Consider the following 21,398-nt stretch of genomic DNA (forward strand, 5'->3'; position numbering starts at 1 on the left):
TAGATTAGACTGTAGGCTGGACCTATTTCACATTCCATTCCAGGTATTGAATTTTTACACTTTTGAAACACACACACACACACAGACACACACACACAGACACACACACACACACACACACACACACACAAATTTATATATACATATATAGCTATTAAATCCTTTGTTCCAAAATGTTAAATCCTTAAAATATTGTCGATCATTCTTTATTGTCTTCTCACCTTCTTTCTCTTCTGCTGCAGTGATGTTCATCTGTTACTCCTACTGAGCAAATATACTTGCTGTCCTTCTGTATTTGTTCTGTCAGAAGTCAATAAATGAAAGTTTGCTCTGAAATGTTCACCTGGATTACAATACAGTGTTGAGAGTCACAAAAGTGGTTAAACATTTTTTTTACACTGATTTACATATCTTCGCTGCCATGTCAAAACCCTGAATTTTTTTTTTTATCATTCAAGACCACTAGCTGTAGTTAAGTGAACATTTATTGACCGAATGAATGAATAGAACAGATCCAAAATTAGTTTGAAGAAAATCTATTTACAGTAATTTAAATTAAATTTAAGATTGCTTTTTCCTTGCTCCTATAAAGTTACTGTTTTGGACGTATGAGGTTTTGTTTGGACTGCAATGATACACTCAAGATTGGGCAAAATACTAGAAGTTGGGACTGTGCAGAATGTGAATAAAAATACAATGCAGTGATATGCAAATCGTGTAAACCATATTTTTAAAGGCAAATACCACAAAGACCACATATCAAATGTTGAAACTGAGAAATTTTATTGTTTTTTGAAAAATATATGCCCATTTTGAATTTATGGCAGCAACACGTTCCAAAAAAGTTAGGACGGGGGAATGTTTACCACTCTGTTTCATCACTTATGCTTTTATCAACACTCTGTTCATTCTTGTTTGATATAGGATTTCAGCTGCTCAACAGTTCGGGGTCTCCTTTTTTGTATTTTTCATTTCGGAATGCGCCAAATGTTATCAGTGGGTGACAGATCTGGACTGCAGGCAGGCCAGTTTGGTGCTCGGACTATTTTAAAATGGAGCAATGCTGTTGTAATACATGTAGAACGTGGTTTGGCATTGTCTTGCTGACATAATCAAGGCCTTCCCTGAAAAAGACGTTGTCTGGATGGCAGCATATGTTGCCAAAACATGTTTATATCGTTCAGCATTAATGGTGCCTTCACAGATGTGCATGTCTCCCATGGCATATGCATTAATGCCCCCATATACCATCATGAATACTAGCTTTTGAACTGTGCGCGGAATCATGGTGTCCATGATTTCCAAAAAGAATTTCAAATGTTGACTGGTCTGTCAGGACCAAGGGCTCTCCTCTTCAACCCCAGGCCTCCAACATAATATTATGAATAAAAAAGAAATCTTTTAATACTGGCAAAACACTTTTACTAATAACTGTGCTAAGTCTAAGTTCTCAAAAGAAGTCAAAAAGGAAAGAGTCTTCAGACGCTGAGTTTGTGGAAGAGGGAAAATGGCTTCTTCTTTATTTCAGCATCAGATAGCACAGGGTTTCGAGAGACCCAACTGCGCAAACAGTGTTCCAAACAACAGTTTATATACCATTTATCTGGGGTAATTTGATATCCCCCCGCCTTACTTCTCAAATTATGATATTAGCTCATTCTCTAATAGGTGCATCTCTTCGTCCATCAATTTGGCCATCGCATGTTGCTCTCACTCCTAAAAACTGTTTTCAACTGGTTTTTACCAGTCTGCTTTACCTTTCAAGGTCAACTTGTCCCTCTCTTTACTGGGTCAGTAAGTACACACAGACCTGACTGTAAAGCCAGGGGCCTTCCAGTGTCTAGAATCTCCTATGCAGACAGACTAAGGCCTACCCTTTGTGAGAGAATTAATATTCTCTGTCAGCAAATACTACCTGTTTGGTTATTGATTACAATATCTAATCTATTTGATTACTGATTAAGAGAATATTTATTCAAAAACTTTGTCAGGTCAGACCACAGGACACTTTTCCACTTCACCTCAGTCAATTTTAAATGACCTTGGGCCCCGAGAAGGTGGCAGCATTACTGGATCCTGTTTATATATGGTTTCTTCTTTGCATTTTAGAGTTTTAATTAGCATTTGTGGATGCAGCAACAAATTGTTTTCACAAACAGTGGTTTTCAGAAGTGTCCCTGATTTCCACTACAGAATCATGTCTGATTTTAAAGCAAATACTGTTTTTTGGCCTTGTCCCTTGCATACAGAGATTTCTCCAGATTGTCTGAATCTTTTAAGGATATTATTTACCGTAGATGATGAAAAGCAAAAGTTCTTTGCTATTTAATGTTGAAAAATCTTTGCTCTATTTGCCTGTGCAGTCTTTCACAGAGTGGTGAACTCCTCCCCATCTTTACTTCTGAAAGACTCAATCTCTCTGGGATGCTTTTTTACACCCACTCATGTTACTGACCTGTTGTCAATCAACCACAAGGTGTTTTTTTTAGCATTACACAATTTTACCAGCCTTTTGTTAAACTGTATCCACTTATACTGTTTTGTGTCTGTGCTGTTATCCGGTGTCGACCAGAGGAGGATGGGTTCCCCTATTTGAGTCTGGTTCCTCTCAAGGTTTCTTCCTCCTGTTGAGGGAGTTTTTCCTTGCCACTGTCGCCAAGGCTTGCTCACTGGGGGCGTGGACCCGGATGCTTTGTGACAACATCTGTTGTAAAAGGCGCTATATATAAATAAATTTGACTTGACTTGACTTGACTTTTGTTGACCCGGTCCCAACTTTTTTGGAGCGTATTGTTGGCATCAAATTCAAAATGGGCATATATTTTTCAAAAAACAATAAAATTTCTCAATTTTAACATTTGATATGTTGTCTTTGTACTATTTTCAGTAGTCGATAGGGTTTACCTGCTTAGACTGTGGCTTGTATTCACAGTCAGTGACGTATCTAGAACTTCCATAAAGTGATTGGTTGATTCTTCTGTCACTTCCTAGTTATGTTGGTAGTTAATCTAACATGTGAGGCCTTCAGTCCAGCTCCTGAACTCCTAACCCATGGGAGAGCTCACTTGGCTGCATCTGCCTAGATACCAGAGAGAAAACAATCCTCATTGGACAGTTTTCTGTTGCGCATTTTAAGACTTTAATCTTTTAGTTTCCAACCAGTGAAATAAGAGTATTACTGCAATATGTGTAGAGTTTAATTTTAATACAAGCATAATGGTTCTGTTAAATAAAAGAGCTAAACATTACAGACATGTACTTTCTTATTTCACAGAAATAATTAGACCCTTCGGATAAGTGATTTCTGCTACTTTAAGGTGCACCCACAGTAATACTGCAGTTTAAAGAAAAATATGTCCTGTCGATGTCTAAGCTGTGAGTCTTGACTTTGCGGTAGTCTGAGGCAGTCAGTGTGTACGCAGCCAAACAGATCTCTGAGCCAGGACGATCAGGACAGCTGCTGTTAATGGTATGAATTTACTGTAGCTCTCTTCGAAAAGTGCTGACAGGTCAGTGCAAACAATACCCACGTGGCAGTCATGCCCGGATGAGATCAAGTCTGCGGGCACCGCTGTTATCTATATCTCTACTCCGTTTTATCTCATCAGCGTAGTGGCTCTTCAGGGACCGAGCAGCTGACCGCCTTGGTTTAGAACTTCACCTTAAGAATCCTCTCCACTAAGGAAACTTCTATATGTGTGTTTGCAAGCGTGATTACATTGAATCTCTCCTGGGTTTCTCACCACACTTTAAAAATAACTCGATACCTCATTCCTAGCATGGAAATGCTCTCAGAAGAATTAAGAGGCAATTAGTTACTGGCTATAGTATCTGGGCACTTATATAAGACGAGTTCACAAACACTCAGGCAAGGGGTTTTCTTCTCTGCTGACAAACTGAGGAGAACAGATGACTGCCTGAGGGGGAAAAAGTCATATTTTTCTGTAGTGGCTAATATTAAAAATAATGTCGCTCTAGCCTGATAACATTTCTGAATGCACATTCGGAAAAATATAAATATGAAAAGTTAATTGTATTTTTCTACACAAAGTATTCGTAAAAGTAAATTTGTCAAAACGTTTCTCTAAAGTGAAGCTATAGAAGAACCACTTTTGTTTCCGCTACAACCTTTCGATTAGTGGTGGGAACCTCTATTCATATTATCATACTACTAGAACCCCTGGGGGCACTAGCAGAAATTAGCATTATCATAAAGGTGTGTTCCTTGAGTTTTGACATTTATGGCCTGAACTGAAGGCCATACTTGTTCAGCCTGTTTCAGAGTTTAAGGAAAGCTACAGTTGTCCATTTTATCTTGGCAAGGATGTCAATGTGGAGAGGGACACAGAGATATAACAGAGTCCTAGTTCATCTGATAACAGAGGAAACAAACATTGTATTTGATTACATTATTACAAACTATCCGAGTCAATTTCCATTCTACCAGCAGAACAGCCACTAGGGGTCTGGTTTAAGTCTTTTACTGTTACTGGTTTAGTCTGTTAATCTGTTAGCATGTTGAAAGGGGGCATGGCCTGGACATACCACTATTTTATAGCAAACAGAAACAGTAAAAACATAATCCAAACCAAAATGATGATTTGCTTAACCATAAATAGATCCAACATACAACAATACTGTTACATACATAAATATGTTTTTCTGAACATTTGAATTTGAATTTAAATAGAAATGAAAAATTCTTCATTTCCACTTCAATTCTTCAATATATACGTCACTGCATCCCAGTTCATGTCTAGATATGTAAAGATACAATATTTATATAAAAAGTTGGACACTCCTGCACTACAATGAGCAAATGCGATTCCATGACCACTCCGGTGCTAAGGCTACCCTTATACAGGGTTTATGAATAGTTTAAATTCATTTATCAATGATTTATTATGATTAGATCATAATTTTTAAGGATGATCATACATCAACCTTACAAAATATTCATATGCGGTTATAGCACACAAATCAAAAGAGCGACTGTGAGCTGTTCTACCAGATGAATATGAATATGTGATGAAGCTGGCAGATTTAGTGCTGACTGAGAACACAAAGTGAGATCAGTAACCAGCAACATCTGAGCCTTCACAGTGTAGATAAATGTGGGCTCACTATTTGGCAAATCAACAGCTCACTGTTGCCCTGTTATATCTGCTCGCTGATGATTATTTGAGGTGTTTATAACCTAATTTAACCTTTAATAAAGTCATTTTAAACCTTCATGAGCACTTTATAAGTCTAGTCTTACTGTAAAGTGGTCCCTCCAGTTCATTTGTTGGCTGCCACACACTGATTTACTGCCTATTTGAGTGGTTTAAGCCACAAACGTGTCCCATCATGTTTGTGGGTGAAGCTGTAGTGAAACTGCACGCTGTGCAATTGTGTGGGCGTTCAAGTTTTTCACACTCAGCCTCGCAAGTGTCATGAACTGGAACACACCCAACACATCTCTAAAGAGCTCTTGCGCAACTGTCTGAGGAATCACTCGCCAAATATGGTCATCCGTGCATTTTTAAATATATTTCAGTTTGGGTGAAACGCAGCTTAGTTTTAAGACAACTGGATTCAAGTGGCAATTAATGCAGCACTAAATGAATGTTGAATCTTGGCCTTTCATGGAGGAGTACTGTCAGTAGGCTTCCCATCTGTGTGGCTTCCAGATTGAAGGCTATTCGACTTCATGTCCCAGTGAAATTGAATCCAGAAGTCACTTTGGGCTGATTACAGTGTTCAAAATAAAGGGCTTTGAGTTTGTTTAAATGTAAATTAATATACAACAAACACTCAATTAATTACTTTGTTAGGTCTACCTACTTTGTGTCTACACTGACTTTTTTATATCCAATTACCATATAGGAGCACTTTATAGTCCATCTGATTCTCTGGATAATATCTTACTCCATTTTACCTCATTCCTCAATGGTCAGGACCCCCACAGGACCAAAACTGAGAGGATAATTGATGCCTACAAAGATATCAAAGCACATCCAGCTCTCAATTTCCACTGTCTAAAATGTAATTAAGAAATGGCAGTTAAGGGGAACTGTGGAAGTCAAGACAAGATAATCGTTTATTAGTCAAACAATGGGGGAAATTCACAGTGCTACAGCAGCAAAGGGATAGAAGGGCACTCCCAAAACAAAGTATCAAGAAGAGAATGAACAAAAATGGTATTAACCTTATTTATTACTTAACAAGTTTACAGTTTGTTACTTATTACCATATCAACAATATAAATAATACTAAAGACAAAATATATAAACTTCATCTTTTACAACATTAACAATATAAACAGAGCAAAACATATTTACCCTATAAAGATATTTTTTAGATTTGGAAGACCAAGAAAACTCTCATATACAACTGCTTGTATGCTGCCAGAAAGGCAAAGCAAAACCCCCACATGACAGCAAAGGACTTGCAGGAAGGTCTCACTGACACAGGAATGGTGGTGAACTGTTCTACTGTACGGCGCTGCTCTCACACACATGATCTGCATTGAAAAGTCATCAGAAGGAAGCTTTACCTGCGACCTCATCTCAAAAGTTAACGTCTAAAGTATGCAAAATAAAGTGCTGCAGGCTGATGAAGTAAAAAATGGAACTCTTCGGCCACAGTCACTAAAGGTATGTTTGGAGAAAAAAGGTCAGCATTTGATGAAAAGAACACCGTGCTGATTGTTAAGCATGAGGGTGGGTCCATTATGCTTTGGTGTTGTGTGGCAGCCAGTGGCTCAAGAAACAGCACGGATAGATGTAATTCTGGAGGCAAATGTGACACAGTCTAGAAATTGAAGCTGAAAAGAAGCTGGCTTACACAACAGCACAATATTGAAACATTTCTCCAAGCCTGCCATAAACCTCTTCAAGAAACACAAGCTGAAGCTTTTGGAATGGCCCTCACAGCCCCTGACTTAAACATCATTGAAAATCTGTGAGTTGATCTTAAACAAGACGGCACAAGAATATCGCAGAACTAGAAGCGTTCTATATGGAACGTTAGTAGGTGTCAAGAACTTTTGGACATGCCACAATTACTAATTTATTAAGTTAATTGAATATAAACAGACTGTACTAACCTTTAAAGAAAAAAAAAATACTTTTAAATTAATCAAAATCAACAAAGATCGAAGATTGTTCAGTTCAGTTCAGTTCAGTCAGATGAAATTCAGACACTTGCTTCACATGTTAATCCAGATTTGTATGAGTAATGTGAGAAAGTCAAGCTGGTGGAAAATGCGCAAAAAAGGAGATTTTTAAAAAAGAAGAAGAAGAAAAGAGATCCCCATTACAGCCCAGTGTTTACGTTAGAGAGCACTTTCATCACCAATTTCCAGTATCTTGACTTTATGACCACATCACATTATTACGCAACAGCATTAGTTAACTTAACCCATTTAAATTCCCAGCCTTATTACATACTCAGGCTTACTATTGAGTAACTACAGGGACTTCATTACAAACTCACTGAGCTTTTCTTAGGTTTCAGAAGTGTGTAATAAACTTTGGGCCTGCTGGCAGCCCTGATTATTTAAGAGGTTAATTAATGTCCATCAACTAAAATTAGTATGATGAGGAAAAATTGGTCATAAAGTGGTTCTTTCACAATAAATACACTCAAATATGGCATATCTTTGCGTATTGGAAAAACATAAGATATAAAATGTGCCATAAGACTATTGCACAGGCCACATTTTATGCATTTTATGTATGTGTATATATATATATATATATATATATATATATATATATATATATATATATATATAAAGTGCCATATAAAACCATCTACAGCACATTCTCCTGCGAGGAAAGTAATCTACTTTTCTACACTGTTAAAAATAAAGGTTCTGTGCAGGTGCATTTTTCATTCATCAAGGTACGAACAATGTAAATGTACCTCAAAGCTACAACAGTGGTTTTAAGGTGAAAAGTACATATTTGTATCTTTTCATAACCTAATCTTTTAAAACAGAACAATGAAATAAAAAGCCTGGAGACGAGATGGGGTGTGTGGAGTCAATACAACTTAGAAAATATCATTTCAATGGATTATGGTACAAGTATGTTCCCTGACCAAAGATACTGAGATGAACCCATGAGGGTCCCACTCCAGTGACAAGAGGGGTACTGCCCCAGTGACTGTTTAATACCTTAATTTCTGAGAGTGTGCTGTGTTATATGTGAGTCATCAATGTGCAGTTACTAATTGCTTTGTTGAGTTTAATCTCAATTAGTTCCACATGTTGCCACTTTTATATGTATATTGAAGTTGTAGCTTACTTTAACTTCTACTTCAGTCATTATTTCACTGAAGTAGCAACTTTAAAGTGGAATTCCACCAACTCTCTGCATAACAGCTCTGCATAATTACACGATAACAGGGGAATTCAATTGATTTTGCAAATTTTCTGCATAATTCAGCAGATGAGATGTACACAAAATCATCCAGAGTGGTTTGATGTAGAAGGGTTCATTGCAGAGATACTTACTGACTTTGAAAAAATGGTGAAATTCCTTTTTAGAATGTAAACAAAGTCATTCAGAGAGGTTTGGTGTGAAATGCTCCGTTCTGGAGAAACTAACTGAGTCAGAATTGTTCACAATGCTGGTGATATGAACCAGATGTCCATCTCTAAAAGGTCCCTCACCGAAAATTATTACATGAAATGGTTATGAGTACACTGTCTGATGCCTGACATGTTGTTTTACAAGAGGTCTGAGAAGGTTTTGGCCGAAAATCGTATCTTTTTAAATTCACGGTGGAGGGATATATGCAGGGTATTGTGAGACAAAACAGGCCCTAAAGAAAACTTATAATTTCAGATTTATCACTATTTTGCTACCATCAACATTCCATATAAAACTCAGAAGACACATGTAGGTTCACTGGTGGTTTTGGATAGTAAATAAAATGGCTATATTTGTGTTGAAGACATGACGACCCCTGGTTCCCATCACCACCACTGTGAAGAAATCTCTTTCCACAATGAACCATTTCTCTGAATGAAACCACTCTGAATGACTTACACCTTAACAGCAATTTTGAGAAACAGGTGGAATTCCCCTATTAATATGTAAACAAAGTCATTCAGAGTGGTTTGGTGTGAAACACTCCACTCTAGAGTCAGAATTCTTCACAATGGTGGTGATAGGAACCAGACGTCCACCTCTAAAAGTTACACAGAAAGCTATTAAATGAGATGGGCATGAATACGCTGATTCGCCTGATGTCTGTTTTCACACTGTTTTATGATAGTTTTTGGTATGATGTATTTTATAGGAGCTGTTAATGGTAGAGGGGTATGTGTAGGGTGTTGTGAGCAAAGCAGTCCCCAAAGAAAACGTATTATTTCAGATTAATGACTATTTTACTATCATCAACATTCCATATAAAAGGTCAGAAGACCCGTGGGATCACTGGTGATAGAGACCAGGACTCCACACATTTGTGTCTACAACACAAATATAGCTATTTTATTTACTTTCCCACCAAACCACTCTGAACGCAGCAATTTTGAGAAACAGCTGGAATTCCCCTTTAAGATGTAAACAAAGTCATTCAGATGGGCTTGATGAGAAACGCTCCATTGCAGAGAAGCTTAATGAGTCAGGATTGTGAAGAGTTAAACGCCTGTAAACACCCCGAACGACTTTGTTTACATCTCAAAGGCTAAATTAAAGAGAAATTCAGAAAAATCAGTGGAATTCCCCTTTAAGGCTACATTACCCAGCTCTGTCCTCAACCGCATTCTGTATGGAAATAAAAGTGCAAGGAAAACAACAGCAAACGTCAACAGCCCGCGTGCATCAACCCAACCAGAGCGCTGCTTCCTCTTCCAAGCGGTCATGGTCACTTTGGCACGGCGGCCTAAAAAACATTTAAGCAGGTGTTAATTTTCGTACCGGCCTCTTTCTTTTCCTTTTTTTTCGGACCTACAATGTCATCATCGCTTGACGTTTATTTATAGGCCATTCCAGGCAGTAATAGCCTCGCGCGTCTCCTGCGTCGTGTACGTCTGAGCGCTATTTTTAGATCACACGGGTTCCGCCGTCTTTTGCGTCAATGGAATCCCGGTCGCGCGTGCGTCATCACGTGCGAAGGAGCGGATTGGCCGGCTACCCGGAAAGGCGTCCTCTTCGGTGTCCATATACGGCGAGACCACGCCCCCCGTCGTGCGACGTAACGGCAAAAATATATTGAATGGCACGTCAGGTGCGGGCAGCTCGCGCACTGTTTCTCTTCTGGAGATGAGACGGGACCTGCGGCTGCTCAGCTTCTCCTCTCTGTCTGGCTGGAATTAAAGAGAGTTTGTGCTTTTCTGACGTTTTCACAAAGGTAAGTTTTCACAGAAATGTTCTGTTGAGAATTCTCCGTTCCACCTTAAATGGCGCAGAAGTTACATTCAGGCGCGTTAATGTAACTGCTGAGCGATTTAAGGTGGAACGGAGAAATTGAGTTTTAGTCTCACGCTGTCAACCTGTTGCGCTGTTGTTGTGCTAACTGCGCTTGTCTACAGTGTCTAAAGCAATGCAGTGGAGTGTGGAATGTGAAGTGGGTGTGTTACTGTTTTGGTTGTAATGGAGTCACCTCTCCTGTAGACTGTAGACCGTGTGAGCCTTAGCAGTGCTCTGGCGTTTGTCCTTAGAGTGCTTTAGACCAGAGGTGGCCTAACTTTTTGGCCAAAAGTGCAGTGTTTGTGGTGGGCAGGGGGCCAAGGAGTTGTCAAAAATGTATTTTACATTCTGTAAAACAGAGGTGGGCGATATGGCACGAATATAATATTGTGATACTCAAAGAAGCTTTTACGATATTTAATTTTTTCAGACATTTGATCAGTTGGAACAGAACCAGTAGTGCTCCAACTTAAAAAAATACAATCAAAAAGTGTGACTGCAATAATTTTTACTCAATATTTGGCACTAAATGCAATAAAACAGGACTAATTTTGCTCTGTTTATAATGAAACGTGCACAATATGTTCACAGCATACTGTATTGTATTGTGACGTAATTATAATGATATAAATGGTTATATAGCCCAGCCCTACATGCTGTTACTGTAATAGCTCGAAAGTAGACATTTTGAACTTAATCAGTTATATATGTTATGAAAATATATTTCTCTTGATGAGTTGATTTAATAACTAAAATTTTATGTATCATATGGATAAAAAGGATAAAAAGTGAGTTTTGAGCACTTATCCTGTTATATTCATTCCTTTGGTCACAGTGGGGTCACACTGGACTGATTTCTGCCCAAATTGAGCAAATTTTATTGTGGATAAAAGTATAAAAATGTGTACTATTAGAGATACACCAATATAGAATTTCATCATTTTTGAATAAGAGTGCTCAAAAAAAAGTGTGACTGGGCCAAGGGCCAAAAAAGATAACATAATACAAAAGTGGATGAGGCAGGTAGGTCTCAAACCATGTTTTTGAAGGCATTTTTTAGGATATGCTGTGTCTTGTTACTAAAAAACTTAAAAAAGACTAATTCAAAAGAACAATAAGAACCTAATGTGTGTTTTTTTGGGGAACAGCCCTGCTTTAATGCTAGCCCATGCTAATGTAGTGATTGAACAGCGTGTCTTCAGACAGGTATATTGAAGACTATGCCTCCATAACAAGGACCTGCAGTACTATTCGCTCTTTTTTCACCAATCAGACCCAATGTAGTCAGCTGGTTTAGACACATTTGGTGTCTGAAGTTTGCTTCTTTAGCTTTAGCATCGGAGCTATGAGGCTTTTGGATGACTTGTTAGCTACATTAGGCTTGTAGCTCCAGTGCTAAAACTAAAGAAGCAATCTTCAGACAGCAAACGTGACAAGGCTGATCGACTGCCTTGTCACGTTTGAATCAAACATGCTGAGAATGTGGGCCTGTGTAAAAGTTATGGCACATTTCATATTTTATGTTGTTATTTCACTGTGGAGGAGTTGGACTTTTACTAAAATCAATACAGCATAATTTAGAGTTGTTTTACACACAGCCATACACTGTGTGCACATTTCAGTGCTTCATTGGGTTATAAGTCCTTCATTTAGTTGCTATCATAACTCAGATGAAGCTATTCAGATTTACTGTGCAGCGTAATTCTTTCCACCCATTGCTGGTCACTGGGTTTATAATGCCAAGCACATACTTGGTGACGAGCGTTAACCCTATAGATGGCAGTAAGGGCTATCACATGTCTTGGTGGCATGCTGCTCTTGTCCACAGTTTATTATGTGTGTAAGTATTTGACTACGTGCTCGCATGATGCATGTTCACTGGTCATGAAACAACCGTGTGATGTGGATGCCTTCCACAGAGGTCAAAAGGTCAGCTGGATTAGCTGCATTCATCATCTGAAATAACAAAGCTGTCAACAAAAAGTGGATCAACCTGTTAGCCTAATAAATTGCAGATACAGAAGTCATAATACACTATATATATACAACTAGATACTCACTAGACATTAACATGCCCATACATATCGCTGCTGTTGGAAGAAAACCTCGTATCTCCATTTTTTTTTCGTTTTTCAGTTTTTGACATAATCTGAAAATGCCTGTTGTCCTTTATATTGTGTGTAAATTTCATGATGACTTCATGGACTAAAAGAAACTGCCCAAAATGACTTGGAAAAAAGTCTGGTTCTATTGACTTACATTAAAAGTAAAGTGTGTTTTTTTCCTTCTCCTGTAAAGTTACCATTTTAGACAAATGAGGTTTTCGTCCGACAACAGATGAAGTATTACTACTATGGCAGACTCTATTTTTCTGTTTAAAAAGAAGGGGAATTCCACCAATCTCTCAAAATTTCTATCTAGTTAAATGGTTAAGATGCAAACAAAGTCGTTCAGAGAGGTTTGGTGTGAAATGCTCTGTTCTAGAGTCAGAACTGTTCACAGTGGTGGTGATAGGAACCAAATGTCCACCTCTAAAAGCTCCCTCACAGAAAGTTAGTACATGAAATGATATGATATGAATATGCTGCCTGATGACTAAGACATTGTTTTACGATAGTTTTGAGAAGATTTTGGACTAAAACATTTTAAATATAATCCTAGCAGACCTCCACTGTAAAGAAATCTGAGTCTCTATAATCAACCATTTCACACCAAACTACTTTCAAATCAGTGGAGCTCCTCTTTAAGTAATAACAAGGTACAGATATGGTAAAGTGTAATGTAGTTTTACAACCATAACATCATTGTTGTACCACTGAGGAGACATTTACACTGTTGGTGCCCTTTTTTCTGACAGCGTATCGCCAAGTTTACTGAGTTTATTAATAATACTCAAAAGACTCACTGATAATTACAACCTGTCTTTACTACTCCCCTCCAGCTCAGTCCCCCCACGGCGGCCCTCTCACCCTCTCTGCATTGCTTGGCCCGTTGCCCGCATCTGAAACCCAGCTCCATGTTCTCCTAAATGCCGTCAGTCTTACAGGACTGGGGTAGAGAGTGTGTTTATAACTGGGGGCGGGGATTTGAGCGTTAAGGGCTGGTAATAAAATCTCCTCAGGCAAGACTATCTTTCCGTACACAGCAGGCTCTCTAAGCTTTTCCTGGAATTTCGGCGAGGTTTGAAAAGGCACAGCAGTAGCCCAGGAGCTGCGATAGCTGCTGCCGAGAGGTGTTAAGATGCCTCTGAAGTGACACTTCCACAAGAGTTGTGAAGTTGTGCATGCGAACGGGGGTGGTGACAGATCTCATCATGCAAATGAACGCTGTCAAAACAAACCTTATATCTCTATTTTTCATTTTCTGACGTAATGTAAAAATATAAGCTGTCTTTAATACCATGAGCAAATATTGCAACAAATGGACAAACAGAAATGGTCCAAGATTAATTGGAAAAACATCTTTTTACATTAACTTCCATTACAGTTCAATATGTTTTTTTCTTCTTCTGTAAAGTTGCCATTTTAGAAATACAAAGTGTTTCCAACATCCAGCAAAGTGTTTCCAACATCCAGCAAAATTTTCACTGTTGTGTCAAAACCTCTTCACAACTGCACTGTTTCATTTTGGACACTCTTAAAAATGCAGGTTCCTTGGCCTGGACATCTGGTTCCATTCCTTTTATTGGTGTAGAATCTTCATGCACTCTTTGGAGATTCTTTAAACTGTAGAAATATTCTTCACACATCATTTACAAAAATGATTATCATTAAAAGGTTTAGGGAACCACAAATGGTCCTTCTGTGGCATTGAGAACCCTTTTTGGCTCCTTTATTTATTGAAAGTTGGTCCAAAATTACTTGAAGTAAATTCTTACTACATTAATAATATTTTTTTTCTATTAAGTTACAAGATTTTGTTTCAACGCTGATGACATGTCTGTAGGGCATAATTATAATAGTTAGGGATGCACGATAATATCGGAATTGTATTGGTATCGGCAGATAATTGCTTTTAAAAAAGTATCAGCATCGATACTTTTAGATTTGACCAATATTTCAAACCAATATTTGATGCATTCTGGAGAGCAGAATATTTAGTTGACACTGGGTTACTCTGCTAAAATATCTGTATTTCTTTTTATGTATACTGCATTTGCTGCATATCACTCTACAGAAATAAATGCTATATTTGTCTATAATGCTGATCCCAATTTCTACATTTTATAAATGGCTTATATATCAGCATCAGTAGATATGTACAGATATTGCCATTGGCCAACAATTCCAGTATCAGTGCATCCCTAATCTTAGTCAATTCTGCTGTGATAATTATTAAAAATATTCAGTAGTCAATAGTAATTATCGGTATATATTTGCAGCTGCAGCAATGCCTTGTGTTGAGACCCAGTATGGAGCTCTGCCTTATGAAAACAACTACTTCAGCCCCGATTTCCTAAATTCAGGAATCTCCACCAAGCTGGGCATGGACCTCAGCGGCCAGACGGAGCAGCTGTCCCCACCATCGCTGCCTGGCATCAACACTCTAGTGGACAACCAAGCTGGTGAGCTTGACACCTTCTCCTGCCAGTTCACTGCCTCTGTCTCAGCCAGCAACATCAGCCACGCTTTAGTTGAAGGTTCAAGCCCACGTGACCAGCAGTCGCCCTTCAAACTGGACGACGTACAGGTCTACGGCTGCTACCCAGGCACCTTTTCCTTCGGCTACCTGGATGAAACGGTGTCCTCCTGTGGATCTGACTACTACGGCAGCCCCCTTTCAGCCACTGCATCGCCCTCCACCCCAGGGTTCCAGACCCAGTCTGCTTCGGCCTGGGACACCCCGTTCAGCCCCTATTCTTCTGCTCCTGGCTGTTGGGTGTCAGATGTCAACGCAGTTCCCCAGCAGCCCTCCTTCTTTACGTTCAACACGGCAGTGGAGCAGCAGCAGCAGCAGTCACCCATTGGGGATCACCAACTGCACATCGGGGAAGAGAATGCTTTTGGACAGCTGTCCCAACTTCACCACACATCTCCATTGCATTTCCAGGCCCTGGAGCTTGACCACAGGGCCTTGGATAGTCCAATGCTAAAGGAGGAAAGGCGTGAATCTCATCCGTCCGCGAAAACCCGGAGCCCAAATGAAGGCCACTGTGCAGTTTGTGGGGACAGTGCCTCTTGTCAGCACTACGGGGTACGCACCTGCGAAGGCTGCAAAGGATTTTTTAAGGTGAGCTATTCCATAAACCTAAAGCGAACCACCAAAATGCTGTTCTCATATTTGTTCTCCTTTAGATTTATGCTTCAAATATCTTACGGTTCTTTTTGGTTTCTTTTACAGCGCACCGTTCAGAAGAACGCTAAATACGTCTGCCTTGCCAATAAGGACTGCCCAGTCGACAAGCGGCGGCGCAACCGGTGCCAGTTTTGTCGTTTTCAGAAGTGCCTTGCAGTGGGAATGGTCAAAGAAGGTAAACGTGAACACCTGTTAACCTGCTTGTTAACCCTTGGAGGTCTAGAGTTATTGCTTTCAATCTGCTTTGATCATATAATTACATATTTAATCACATAGTTAGTTAAGCTACATTTACATTCTATATTGACAGATTTGAGTCTTCACTTTAAGCTTGCTTCTGTTTGTTTGGATGTCAAGAAATGATAACAACATGCCAACATATTTTAAATATATTCAAATTCAAATCATGAGCTACGACTGAGTAATAATATAGAATTCCGCCACACTTTTCTGATTGGCAAAATGTTATTGCAGTTAATAAAACAGTATGTTATGCACTTGTTTGCTAATGAACTCTTCTCCAATTTCAGTCGTGCGTACAGACAGCCTTAAAGGGCGACGAGGACGTCTGCCTTCAAAGCCTAAGAACGTTCCAGACAGTGCTCAGCCTGTGAACATTATTGCCTCTCTTGTAAGGGCTCATCTTGACTCCAGTCCTGTATTGGGAAAACTGGACTACTCCAAGGTAAGGACACTGAACATCTCTCTAAATTAATAGTCTTTGACAGTGTTCTTCAAAATTCCTCCATAGTTCAGTGTTTGAGATGTAAACAGAGTCGTTCAGAGTGGTTTGTAGTGAAATGGTTCAGATTTCTTTACAGTGAGCTAACAAGCTGGCCACAATACAATATGACAGAATACAATACGCTACAGTACAATATACAAAAAATACCTTGTATTGTTACAGCTTTAATAAATACAGTGTCACAGATGCTGATAAAACAATCAGGGGATTAATGTGAAGTTCAGACTCCACAAGAACCGGAGAAACACCTCCAGGCCAAATGTAAAGGTTCTCATTTTAACACTGACTTCCATTCTGTCCAGTATCAGGAAGATGTGTCCAGCCTGTCTAAAAAGGAGGACGCCAACGACATCCAACTGTTCTATGACCTTCTCACCGGGACCATGGAGGTTATACAGAAATGGGCTGAGACAATACCTGGATTCAGCGCCTTCTGTCAAGAGGACCAGGAGCTCCTGCTGGAGTCTGCCTTCGTGGAGCTTTTCATACTAAGAATAGCTTACAGGTAAAACAGTCCCACCATCCTGATGGTCCTCAACATTCATGCATGTGGCGTGTGACCAGAAATGAGAACTGTACTCTTGTGCTTGTGATTTCAGAACAAATCCTGAGGAGGATAAACTGATCTTCTGTAATGGTGTGGTGCTGCACCGCTTGCAGTGCGCACGAGGATTTGGCGACTGGCTGGATTCGATCATGGACTTCTCCCACAGCCTCCATCGCATGAGCTTGGATGTAACAACTTTCTGTTGCCTGGCAGCTCTTGTCATCATCACAGGTGAGACCCCTCAGCAGCTCACTAGAATAAAGTAAATGTTTATACGCAAGTGCCTAAACTGTAGTGTGGGGCTGCATAATGTCAATTTTTAATACTAAAGTATAGTTAGAAGTAAAAAAGTCAGAGTTGTTTGGTGTGAAATACTGCGTTCTAGAGAATCTTAACGAGTCAGAAAGATTAGGTTGTATAAAAAAAAATATATATATATATATATATATATATATATATATATATATATATATATATATATAAAAGCCACATTTTCAGACGCACTTGTTTTTGAGAGACACTGAGAAGTGTATTAAATTGAGACACCATGTTTTCATACACGTTTACAGATGGGATTATGACCAATTTTTCAAAATGTCTGTATATTTCATTTGTTAATTAATTAACAAATGCCTGATATCTCACCTAAAATGTATTTTTCAAAAATCTGTTCACGGTGCAGAGTGTTCAAGGGCAAAATAGAAAAACATATTTGTTCAGATTTATCACTATTTTACCGTCTTCCGCATTCCATATAAAATTCAGAAGACACATATAGGTTCACTGGTGGTTTTGGATAGTGAATAAAATGGCTATATTTGTGTTGTAGTCATGGTGACCACTGGTTCCTATCACCACCATTGTAAAGAAGTCTGAACCATTTCACACCAAACCGCTCTGAATCACTCTGTTTACATCTCAAACATTGAATTATGTGGAAATTTTGGAATTGCCTTTTAAAATTGTTCACACTTTAGCTGCTGTTCAGCCCTAATAAAGTGTTCAGTGGCTTTATTTGCTCTTAAATCTTTCCTCACCATTGACTTCCACCTTCTTTGCAGACCGCCACGGTCTGAAGGAACCAAAACGTGTGGAGGAGCTTCAAAACCGCCTGGTCGCATGTCTGAGAGATCACATCAACAGCAGCAGCAGCAGCAGCAGCACAGACCACAGCAGACCTCAGCTCAACCTGTCACGCTTACTCAGCAAACTGCCCGAACTGAGGACTTTGTGCACTCAGGGCCTGCAGCGTATCTTTTACCTGAAGTTGGAAAACCTGGTGCCTCCACCCCCTATTGTAGAGAAAATCTTCATGGATACTCTACCGTTCTGAGAAGCAAAGACGGAGATCACTTACCGGAAATATGTTTCCTGAAATTGGAGTAATGAGCATATTTAAAAGGAAAAAATAGACCATAAACAAGAATAATGGGCAAATATTGCCAAATAAGTAAGGAAACCTACCATTTCTGGTCCGTCACCTTCTGGGACGTTGTCTGAGATCCTTTTTTTTCACCTTCCCCCAGAAACTGCCATTCTTAATTACCAGTTTGACAGAAAATGTCTTCTTGTATATTTTTTTATGTCAGAGCACAAAATTAGAGGGCATTTCATGTCTGTACTTTTGTTTGGTTGTGTGTGCATTTGTTTTTTGGTTTGACTTAATTGCTATGCAAATATATTTATATATTCTGTGAATGCTGTTCACTTAGGTACGCAGGCCTTTCTACAATAATACTTTGTAAATGTGATGTTCATTTAAAGTTCCTTCAAAATGCAAAGAAACAAGACTAAGGCAACTATAAAATCAATTTTAGATCATTTCAGGAACATGCACAGTCCCAAAATATGTCATATGTATGTGTGCCACTTTAAAGGGGAATTTCACTTATTTTGTAAAGTTGCTGTATAATTCAATGTTTGAGATGTGAACAGTCATTAAGAGTGGTTCGATGTAAAGCAGTTTGATGGAGAGAAACTTACTTTACAATCTAAAAAAATACCTTTTCAGAACTATTGTAAATCTGCGGAGCCATGGTGACGATGTGACATGATGATTATTTTTAATAAGGAATGGCAAGTGTCACCTTTGCGGATCTGTATAAAACAATGTGTCAAATATCAGACATCATGTAATAACTTTCTGTGAGGGAAGCTTTTAGAGGTGGTCGTCTGGTTCCTATCCCCACCACTGTGAACAATTCTGACTTGGTAGGTTTCTCTAGAACGGATCATTTCACACCAAACCACTCTGAATGACTTTGTTTACACCATGCTGGAAATTTGAAATCTTTGGAATCCCCAGAAACATATGTTTACACAGCTTTCAATATAGCATTAGCACAGGATATACATTGTTAACATGCTTTAATTATGATGAATAGTCCGGATGTTTCAGTACATAGCCACAGTTAACCACAGAAGAACCCCAGAAGTTCTTTTATTATGAAATTTCTACAGTTTCTACAGGATGGTTCTGTTCTGACAGGAACAGGGGGATAACTACCAAATCAGAAGCATTACTCGTGGTCTTTTGCAGCTAAATGCAGGGCCACCGTTGCATAAAATTTATATATAAATTCTTTCTTTCAAAGCAGCCCAGGAAGCTTAAGAGTCCAACAGTAATGAACTTAATAAATCCAACTACCCCATCAACACTGGGGCTGGCTGGAATAATGTATTTTAAACTGTTTTAAACAAAACATTTCATCATAAAACCAGGAGAAAAATGGCAGTTACTGAACGATGCATGTGATGTTAGGCTATAAAAATCATGTTATACCCAGGTGACATTGGCTAAAGGCTGAAAACTGCCACAATTCAGCCCAGCCCTAATTAACATAGTTCAAGTGTAGTCTAAATCAGGCATGTCAAACTGGGACCTTTCAGGCCAAAGTGCTGTGGAGATCATTGTTTACCCTCATCTAACACTCTGAATTCAGTTCATGAAGGTCTGGCTAATTAGCTGTTGAGCTAAATCAGGTGTGTTTAATGAGACACTATGTTGAAGTCTGCCGAGTTTTGGCCTGCAAGGACTGGAGCCTGACACATGTGGTCTGAATAGTGCCTTATGTTGGGAATAGATCCCATTTCTATTTCTCTACATACTTTAGTGTGAAACCTCCATCAGTATTTTGAAACTCAACTCTTTTCATTAATTGCTTATCGCAATGAAATGATTTTCACTATTATGGTTTCCACTTTAGGAATGCCTGCAGGAATCCTACATGACTCGAAGTTGTGTATTTGGAACTGAATACAAATGTATTCAATTACTTCAATAATAACACATATAAATATTATACATTGCATAAAAAAGATCACAAGATCTATAAGTAATAATAAAGAGAGTAAGTTATATAAATGGTACTGAACTTTGTAAAAATACAGAATTCAAAGCGCAAGTACAAATTCAAAGCGAAGGCAAAAGTTTTAGGACCCCTGGTCAAATTACATTTTTAAGTGTGAATAAGTTAACACATCCTCTGCCGAGAACACACTTCTGCATATTGTAATACACAATTACTGTTTTCTTTAGTGAATTTGACATACTGGGGTAACAATAACCTGTGCCTATGCAAAGGTTATGGCACTTTCTATGTCATAAGCTTGTTCTATGTAGAGGATGTGTTAACATATTGCCATCTAATAATCAGAATCCTAATTTCTAAATATTCTAAAACTAATAGTCATTAGACCAAATAACCGTTTGTTTCTAAGGTAAAAGGAAGGAAACTGGCACTGTATTGTACTGTACTGTCCTTTTTTTGCATCCACAGATATGTAAACTGGACATGCATTGAAATGTCTACAAATGAGCAGCTATGAGCACTTCAGGCAGCATTCTTAAAAAGAGATAATATTTTGTTTGACTTTGTATGTTTGTCATACAAGTGTGTATATGTCACATAATTTATATTTGCGAGTTTTCTTAATGTGGATTCCTAAAACTGAAAAGCTATTTGATAAAACCAATTGATATGACACTTCCTTTCCACTGTGTGTTTTATCTTCATTACAGAGATCAGCTGATATCTTCATTGCGTCATTGTTCACCACCACAGGCCAGTTAAAACAGAATGATAAAGAAAAAGACAATAGTGAACAGCTGTTCACGCTTAGGGATAACATGTCCAGTACTATCTCAGTCTTAAAAAAAAACAGAATATCAGTTAGAAACTCACAGTAAGAAGAATAATCTGAATCCACAGACGTTTAACTCTGAATTTCAGACTAGCTTCAGATGTGCATGTCAAACACTTTTTTGATCAAACACTTTTTTCCACAGGACTGAAAGGGGAAATTCTCAACATGCTAGGTCATTCATACATTTTATAATGTATAATATCTTATATCTCTGCCTCTTATTTCACTACAGTCAGTACACATTCTGTAGCCAAAC

At 38.6% G+C, this 21,398-nt stretch overlaps 1 protein-coding gene across 2 annotated transcripts; it reads left to right on the forward strand.

Annotated features, from left to right (window-relative positions):
* The first annotated feature begins 10,238 nt into the window (after positions 1-10,238).
* LOC118799563 (probable nuclear hormone receptor HR38) lies at positions 10,239-20,982 on the forward strand. Of its 2 annotated transcripts, none has more exons than XM_036559512.1 (7): positions 10,239-10,350; positions 14,791-15,638; positions 15,750-15,879; positions 16,235-16,389; positions 16,752-16,954; positions 17,049-17,227; positions 18,058-20,982. In XM_036559512.1, exons 2-7 carry the CDS (start codon positions 14,799-14,801, stop codon positions 18,327-18,329), a joined length of 1,779 nt encoding a protein of 592 aa, XP_036415405.1. In that variant the 5' UTR covers positions 10,239-10,350; positions 14,791-14,798; the 3' UTR covers positions 18,330-20,982. The 2 variants fall into 2 exon arrangements, with proteins under 2 accessions (XP_036415405.1, XP_036415406.1); XM_036559513.1 differs by having other exon boundaries at positions 14,875-15,638.
* The last annotated feature ends 416 nt before the right edge of the window (positions 20,983-21,398 follow it).

The sequence above is a fragment of the Colossoma macropomum genome, unplaced genomic scaffold (genome assembly GCF_904425465.1).
Source record: "Colossoma macropomum unplaced genomic scaffold, Colossoma_macropomum, whole genome shotgun sequence".
Taxonomy (NCBI): Eukaryota; Metazoa; Chordata; class Actinopteri; order Characiformes; family Serrasalmidae; genus Colossoma; species Colossoma macropomum.